Below are 8802 nucleotides of genomic sequence, written 5' to 3' on the forward strand. Positions count from 1 at the left end.
CTGAGCCCTCCAAGTGGAAAAAGAAATCAAGCTGTAATGAAGAAATATCTTTAGTTGAATTGCAAACGCTGCTAATACTGTTTTTAACCCACCCAATGGTAACCTCTCAAGTAAGGCCAAGAATCCCTTCATATGTATGGGGGCAATAGAGACTTATCAGAAAATATGGATCCAAGATATTAGTTGGAAATGTAACAATACTGTAAAAAAAAACTTTTTAAATAGTTTATTTTTGACTAACTAGACTAATGACTATCATGTTCATTGCAACTCTTAAGTTATAAAGTACTACTAATACAAGTCATAAAAATAAAATTCATATAGAAAACATTTTTTGTTATGCTTCTTAGTAATATGAATGTTATTCCTGAATTTTCTAGTTCTGAAGATTTTATGTTAGCCCAGACTTTGCTGATCAGGAATTTCAGAGGGAGTTTTGAAAAATACATTATACCCTGCTTTGTTGCAAGTGGAGACACTGAGGGAAGGAGAAGCTGTGAAGATCTAAACTGCAGGTATTCTATAAGCAAACAACTTGAAACCAGATATTTGTAATTCATACTAGGTCAGAGATTTTGGAGGAAAGTGTTTTTATTCATTTGGAGGGAAAAAATACTTGGTGATTTTGAACTTTTTTTTTAGGGTAAAAACTCATGCTTACACCCTGCTAGTTAGATAAGAAACCAACCAATTAATATTGTGGGAACAGAGTAAGAACAGATTTCTGACACTGCTTTCTATTTGTGAACTAAAAGCAAACACCTCTTTACTATCTCCATAGTCCCTATAATACATTGTATCTGGAGCTGCACTGTCCGGCTGTAGCACCATCTGTTGTGGTCACTTCAGATAATGGGAAAAACGCAGTCAATTTTGGCGATGTTGCAATAGGTATGAAAATTGAATTCAAGTTTTGTTTTTGTTTTCAGTCTTTAATTTCTTCTGGGCATAGTTCTGTTATTTTTTTTTATTTTGCTTAGTTTCAAATGTCAATATGGAAATTAGGCCCATAATAGGTACTCAAATGGAAAATTAGGAGCCTAACTGGCCGGATGAGTCATGTAAAAAGTCTGCGTGATCCTAAAAATGGAATCAGGAGCTCTACTAGTGACTGTCCAAATTTGACCAAATATTTGGTGAGATTTGGGTATTTATTAGCCATATAAATGGAATAAACATTTAGCACAGGTAAAAGCAGAAGTAAATAGGAATAACAGTAATTTGGAGTGAGCAGCAATGGTTTTTTTTGAACTGTTGTTTTCTTTCCTGTTAGGCCATAGAAGAATCAAACAAATTACAATACAAAATATCTCCTCAGAGAAGCTGGAAGTATCCTTACTCAGAATATGTGAGTAAATCTGTTGTTCAACCGTTGTTTAATTTGGCATAGTGCCAATAGAAATTGTTTGCTGCTATAGCAAGGAGATAGCATATTTCAGTTTTAATACACATTTTTGAGTATGATTGTATTTTGAGTATGATTTTTGAGAATACACTAGGCAAGCCTAGGTCAGACACTAGAAAGCTAATTCTGTTTCACTCTTACCTAGCACAGAAACAAACTTGAGAAGCACTTAGCACTTTCTAAGCAATAAAAGCTACTTCAATAGCAAATAGTACAGTATAGAAAAACAGTACAGGAATAGTGGCAGTTTTAGTATAGGAAAATATCATTATCTTATATTTTAAGATGTTAATAACCTATTCCAGACAAAAGCTCGAAATGGAGCTCCATGGAGATCTTCTTAACTGGAAGGTAGTCTTTTGGCTGCTTAAGCTGTGTATGAAAAAAATAGGTTAATTTTTCTTTTCAGTTTAGTTTCAGATTTTTGGAAAAGCTTGTAGGTGGTTGGGTAACACCCATCTTTGAGCTGAACAATACTTAAAAACTACTTTTTATCCTTCTTCCAATTATGGTTTATAAAATTGTTTTTCCTTGAGTTGCACTATTTTAGCTAGGATTCTCAATTCTGAATCCCAGTGGTCCTTTCTTGTTGATCAGACCAGCTCGAATGCTTCAGCCAGGGGGAAATAAAACTCTTATCATCTCTTTTTGTCCAAATGAGGATAAATGGGTGAGTAAAAGAAATCCTGCTTAGCTCTACTTTGTTCCACTTTACACCACGCTGCCCATTCAGGATCCAGCCCTGGGTGAGGATCTGTCCCTTGCTGCAGGATCTGGTCTGCAGTGTGGCCCAGGTTGCAGCACCCACCCCAGGTCACAGGCCATTAGTAAGGGGTGGGAGAAGAAGGAAGATATATATGGGGCTGTGTTAAATATACGTATACACATTATATGTATGTAAATGTGTGTGTGTGTGTGTGTGTGTGTGTGTGTGTGTGTGTGTGTGTATAAAACTGACTCGGATGTGTCTGCCTAATATTGAGCAAAACTTTACATAGCCCCTCCCTGTCCTGAATGCAGAGGTTCTCTAGTAACAGTCCCTTCCAATCTGTCTGTTTTCCCTCAACAAATGGGCTAATGGACACCTCCTTCTTGGCAGTTTTTTGAAACCCTGGACATCTGGACTGTAAAAACCAGTCTAACCCTAAGCATCATTGGTCACGGGGTGACACCATCAATCGTGTGCTCTGTGGAAGAAGTCCTCGATATGGGATATGTCATAGCCAAAGAGAAAGCGACCTCCACGTTCAAGGTAAATTCTGAGCTCTGTACTGACCTGGGAAGCCTACCAGCCATTTTCCTGAAGTAGGAAGAGAACTTCCGTAGTTGCCACCCTGGTGAAATATAAGGTTGAGTAGCTTTAGATGAAAGAACGTAACTTTAAAAGATAATTAATTTTGTCAAAATTTGCTGGGCAGAGATGGACTCATGGATGACACGTGGATGGCAACAGCCCACACATACTTTGTAAAACTTCTAAGTACAGAATAGGTCAGTAATGCAGAAAAATAAATTCAGCCAGTCTACAAAATATGGATTCTACAAGCTTGAGAACCGCTTTTCCTAATGAAAATGTTCTTCTATAAATCAATGTCATCAGATACAGAACACTTCCACACTGAACCTGAGATACTCCATACAACTGGATTCACTTTCTTGCACAAGGGATAAGGATCAGCAGAGGCTTCCCTCCTTCATGACATCTTCTGTGCAAAGAACGGATCTTGTTGGTAAATTTCTATTTTTTTTAAGATCAAAGTATAGCAATATTTTGTCCTGTAAAATACTTTATCTTTGTTAAATCTATTCAGCTACCAAATATATCCTCAAGTAAAGAATTACTCGTATTTACATCTGAGTAACCCACAGCATTTGTATATGAAAGAGCACATTTAGGAATGCCCTTCTTTGAGGGGAGTAGATTGTAGAATAAAGGAAAGACTTGGTGATGCTTCTTCAGTTTCTCAAAGATAAATGCACTAAATGGATAGATGGGTTTGCTGTTTCTAATACCCTGTTTTGCTGCAAAACCACATTTTTTTTTATTGATTGCTCTTCCAACAACAACCAAAGAGTTTAACATATATGAAGTAAAACAGAGCTGCCCTTTTTCCTTGTTATTGTTTCTGTTCACCAGGAACACAGAACTATAATGGTTTAAGTGTGTTCAGCATCTTTCCAATGGAAGGAGAAATTATTGCTGGGAAGAGCCAGGATTTTATTGTCACTTTCAGTCCTGATCATGAAAGTCTCTATTATTCTGACTGTCTGAAGGTTGTGCTCTTTGGCAAGGTGAGTAGAAATATAATACTGTAAATACAGTAGAAACTGATAGTGAGCAAATAAGGTTTGTTTGGCTTGTTTTGCTCTCTCCTAGAAAGTTTGCCTCAGTTTGCCTACAGCCAGTAGTTTGCCAACAGCCAGTGTTTGCCTATAGCCAGTGCCTCTTGGCGTTAGCATAGGCAGCTTATTCAGTCATTTTTGTGCAGCTGGAGCCATTGTGTCAGGTTTCCAGTTTTATCAGTTGAGCTGTAACCTACATTTGCAGCATTCTTGTCTTACATAGGAAGTAGCCCATGTGATCTGCTTGAAAGGTGCAGCAAGAAACTATCCAATGTTTGTGGAAGGGGGAATTCCACTAGATGTGCCCGTGGAGACCTTGGCTGTGACACTGCCTGTGTCATCACAGGAAGCAGCAAAGGGAGGTAACTGGCAAAATGGCAAAATAATGAATAATGAGATACAGGCTTATTCCTCATCCTTTACTTCAAGAAAATGTAAATAAAGGGCTTCTTTTTTTAAGAATCAGAATGAATATTATAGTATTATCAGCATTCACAACATCAAAAAACAAACACAGAAAACTCCCTTAAGAAATGATTTCTTTTTTTAAGAATCAGAATGAATATTATAGTATTATCAGCATTCACAACATCAAAAAACAAACACAGAAAACTCCCTTAAGAAATGATTTTCTTTTAATTTGAATAGTGTCATATCTTAATGAAGATGATCTGTCTTTGCAACTTACCTTGCAAAAGGCTATGATAGTTCAATAATATTACAAAGAATTACACTTTATTTGCTTTCTGCCACTTCCCTGACTTGCATTAGTGCTCATAAAATTCTCACATATGTTAACTTATTCAGGACTTTCCTGATTATACTCTTATGAATTCAGAAACAGACTTTCTAGACTTAAAGTTTATCCTTATTATTTAATTTTTTTAGAGAGGAGCTATTCAGAGGCAGTATATAAACAGCACCCAGTTACGGAAATATAAAGCACACCTAATACACAAGTAGGAATACAGCATTTGCAGAATATATGTGCCACAAGGCTGGAAAATAAGCATGAAACCTAAAAACAATTAATAATTGGCAATTGCAAATCCTGAAAACCCTCCTTAGCTTAACTCTTCACTAACCTTGTAAGTTAAACTAAAAGAGGATATCTTTATCTATGCTCACTAATGGATTTGCAACAACATCACCTTTGTTCTGAACCATCTTGATTTAACTTATGCCATTTCAGATTGATCATCTTTCAGTTTGCGCTATTCTAAAGTTTACTTGATTGGTATCTGTTTAGAGCTGCAAGAACCAGTGAGATCCATCCTGCTTGTCCTGGAGTATGTGGAGGGAGAGAGTTCGGTAGTGCCGGCAGTGGCAGAATTGCAAGTTGGAGCTATCCGGACAGCTCAGTTTGCATCCAAGAAGGTGAGGAGAAGCACAGCTTTATGATAGACACTATTAGGAACACTGCCACGGGACAAATGGCTATGGGTTCCTCGGGTCAAAATTCAGCTTTAGGAACTTTAAAGTTGCTGTGTGCCTGTGGTGAGGCTGGTGTCTGTGCCCCTCCATCAGAGCGTGGAGTTCGGCTTCGAGAACCTGCCGCTGCTGCAGCAGAGGGGATTCACCCTTGATGCTCCAAAGGGGACAGTCGAGCGTGGTCAAGTAAAAAGCATCAGTGTTTCGTGGGTGCCACCTGCTGACTTCCAAGTAAGTTGCAGTCACCAAGACGCTGCTTTTAAAATGGAAGCCAATGTGAGACAGTGGTACTTTCCTGACTTGAAGGTGCAACACAAAAACCCCATCCTCAGGTATCAGCAGTGCGAGCTGCTTTGACACATCAGGATGATAGAACATGTGTAGTTATCAGAGGGAATATAGGCTAGTAAACATGAGCATGAGAATAAAAGGAACCATGCACAAGTTGGAGGCTTGCTGTCTTGCCTCAGTCTTTTGTGTGATGAGAAGGATGAGTACAGTAGCTTGCACCATATCAGACTTAACCTCTCACATGTCATCACGTTATATAGTACCAAAAGCCCAAAACACAACTGCTGCTGTGAAATAAGACACTGCTTTGACCACACTGATGAAAAATGTTTCAGGCCCCTACTATTTAACGCCCCCTTATGAAGTAATTTGCAAGGAAACCCCCAATCCTGCTGACATGGTGCTGAGCTTACATCACAATCCTTTGGGCAGTTTCCACTTTATGAACTGCTATGTGAACCCTCTTTCCCTGGCTGTTTCTGCCCTTTTTCTTGCAAAGTCCTGGTATGAGTTCCAGCTAAATACCGGGCTGGGATCGCCCCTCCTGATTCATCTTCATGGCTATTCATGGTGACTGAGCGAGCTCAGCCTCCCACACTTTGTCTTGAGCTATATGTGGGATGGCAGAATGAGTGGCTTGTTCCAAAATTAAAAGGCTTTTGTCATCATGTGCAGAAGGCACTACTGTTTCTGGGATGACATATGAGATTGACTCAGTGCCTCTTGTAAGCAGAACTGGTGGTTACACAAGATTTTACATTAACTCATGGCTAACAGGCCATTTCTTTGCTATTTCTTTCTTTTCTACCCTGACTTCCGCTGCAACATGCTGTGTCACGCCGTACCCGGTTGTTAACGGTTGTAACCTGGTGACACTGTCTGTCTCACTCTGGAGAGAACACGTAGCCACTACAACTGTACTTATCACAACACCTGTGAACACTTTTTTTTTTTTTTTTTTTTTAAGGCAGATGGCCCTCTGATTGTGACAACCCTACTGACATTAAAAGGCGACATTAAGGAGTCTTATCAAATCCTCTTCATGGCAAAAGTTGCATCTGCACATACTCCCCCTGAGCAAGGAAAATAAACTAAAAGGAAAGGAAGATGGTGGAGGTTTATATTATTGGCAAACCATTGGATCTCAGCTGGAAAATGGAAGATGTGTGACTGGGGTGGAGAGGCAGGCGGGAAGGCAACGTAGTATTTCTGCTCTTCTCCAGCAAACTGTGTATGAACTCTGGTTCTACTGGTTTTATTTCCAAGCTGCCTCTGACACCAACCTTACAGCGGAAGGAGAAATTAACGTGGGGAAGGGCAGTGCAAGTAGCCACATCTGCTATTAATCCCAGTGTCATCCAAAGGTTGGCATTCCTTCAGGAACTGTATCTTTTTTACATCTAGAAGTCTGAGTTTCATACAATGTACTTTTTTTCCTCCCCATTTTCAGATAAATTTTAAAAGATGTAGAATTTTTTTTTTCCTAAGATTGTAATAAAACTTTCCATTCAAGTCTGTTTCATCACTGGGTCTCTTAACTTGCCTAAATTGCCATGCTAATGGGCGTGGATATTGAGCAAACAAGTCAAGGATCCAACAATAGATCTGACTACTGAAACCGAAATAACTAAAATGCTGTGTATTTAGTAAGCATAGCTATTTTGCTATATTTTTGATAGATACGAAGATGCAACAAGCAGATCAAAGATGGTAAGTGCTAGGCTAATGAAAACTTAGGAATTCTATTTGGATACTTCTACCTAAACGGTACAATGGAAACATCCTATAGTAGCTTCTCTATGTCTTCTCCCATAGAGAAAATAGAAAAGTGCCTGCAATGACTGACTATTGGAAACCATTTTGCTTGCCCAGGTAGACACTCCATGCTAAACTAAAACCAGTGAATTTGTAGGTAATTCCTTGAGGATAACAAGTGAAGACAACTGAAAGAGTTGTTATATTCTGTGTGCATGGTTTAATGTTGAGTTCATAACTACCAGCAGGCCCCAAAACAGCCACTCGAGTCTTGATGTTTCTGTTTTAGTGGTGTAAGGCTCTAATAGGAAGGGAGCTCATAGGTCTCTCCAAGATCAAAGAATCACAAATGTATCTAAGTGTCCCAGCAGATGAAGCTTTCTCCTTCCATAACTGCCTTTATACAAACTGTGTTTTCTGGTTCAGTTTTGCAACTTGGATCACCAGATCTAAACTCTCTTGTGCTTTCAGAAAAGCTTGGGTCGTCAAGCCCAGTTCTGGTTTAAAACTGATTCATATCCATGTATGATCTCTTTAATCCTTACACACACATCTATCTATCCTTCCTCTTCCGCAGCAGAAAGGAAGCAAGAGTAGGCGTGTCATCGACATAAATGTTGTTCTTACCCAGTGACATTAGATGTTGCTTCACCTTCATAAATGCAGTTTTTCCTACGGGAGCTGTGGTCCCATGACCCTGGGTAATCCTGTATGAATATGCTTTAGTCAGTGACACATGCCATCACTGAGCCCTAAAGCACAGTTCTTGAGCCTTACATAATAACCCTACTACCTGCTTTCAGATGGAAAATAAGCTATTCAACGAGCTCCTTCCAAGCGATTTTGTCCATGGATGCCCTGGATGACTATGTGATAGAGAATAAACACTGGAAAGCCAGAGCCCCTAAAAGAGGTTGAAACACTGTGTGATCCATTTTCCTTTTACAACCAGATCAAAATATTTCATAATGAACTAATCAGTTCCTCTGCTTTTCAGCTCCAGTGATCTCTGTTGTTGTTACTTACCCAGCCATGTATTATGATCACCCCAATTCTAATCCTCTCACTGACAAGTGCTGTCTTTTTTTTTTTTTTTTTTTTTTTTTTTTTTTTTTATGCGATGTAACTGAGTGGGGCGCTAATAAGAGTGCTCTAAAGATGTCACCTGCTCAGCTGGGGCAGAAATACTACCTGCTGCTCCCGAGGGTGCCTAGGGTTGACTTCAGGGCGTGCGTCTTGTTCCCCTCGGCTGCTGCGAGTTGCTGGGAGTTGCAGCAGTTCTGCTCCGAAACGCCGCAGTCCCATCCGCTGTGAAGAGGCAGGTTTTCAAGGGACGACACGGCCGGCTCCTCTAGGGCCCCGGTTCTTGTTCCGTTCGCTCTCCTTCGCGCCCGGCGCGCGGGGAGCGCTCGGCTGCTCCCGCCGCACGGGGGCGCCCGCGACCGAGGCCAGGACGGGGGCTGGGAGCAGGACCGGGGCGGGSCCGGGCCGCCTCCTTGGCGGGCACATAAACGCGGCGGCGGGTGCGGGCTGCCGGGTGGTCATGGGCGGCGCGCGGCGCGGGGCACTGCTGGCGG

The 8802-nt window shown here is 40.5% G+C and overlaps 2 protein-coding genes across 2 annotated transcripts in view; both read left to right on the plus strand.

Moving 5' to 3' along the window:
• CFAP74 (cilia and flagella associated protein 74) overlaps positions 1–6907 on the plus strand; it is a 34359-nt gene extending 27452 nt beyond the window's left edge. Inside the window, exons 26-36 of the mRNA XM_026050937.1 lie at positions 381–515; positions 782–891; positions 1274–1329; positions 1956–2075; positions 2505–2657; positions 3006–3135; positions 3543–3697; positions 3972–4110; positions 4998–5125; positions 5276–5410; positions 6438–6907. Of these exons, the coding sequence (XP_025906722.1) occupies positions 381–515; positions 782–891; positions 1274–1329; positions 1956–2075; positions 2505–2657; positions 3006–3135; positions 3543–3697; positions 3972–4110; positions 4998–5125; positions 5276–5410; positions 6438–6560 (1384 nt within the window). The 3' untranslated portion in view covers positions 6561–6907. The remainder of the gene's footprint in view (positions 1–380; positions 516–781; positions 892–1273; positions 1330–1955; positions 2076–2504; positions 2658–3005; positions 3136–3542; positions 3698–3971; positions 4111–4997; positions 5126–5275; positions 5411–6437) is intronic.
• Positions 6908–7916: 1009 nt separating this feature from the next.
• The window catches only part of TMEM52 (transmembrane protein 52), a 3801-nt gene continuing 2915 nt past the window's right edge, over positions 7917–8802 (plus strand). The window contains exon 1 of the mRNA XM_026051113.1: positions 7917–7934. Coding sequence (XP_025906898.1) covers positions 7917–7934 — 18 coding nt within the window. The remainder of the gene's footprint in view (positions 7935–8802) is intronic.

The sequence above is a fragment of the Nothoprocta perdicaria genome, unplaced genomic scaffold, assembly GCF_003342845.1.
Source record: "Nothoprocta perdicaria isolate Ctin4 unplaced genomic scaffold, notPer1 scaffold_72, whole genome shotgun sequence".
Classification (NCBI taxonomy): domain Eukaryota; kingdom Metazoa; phylum Chordata; class Aves; order Tinamiformes; family Tinamidae; genus Nothoprocta; species Nothoprocta perdicaria.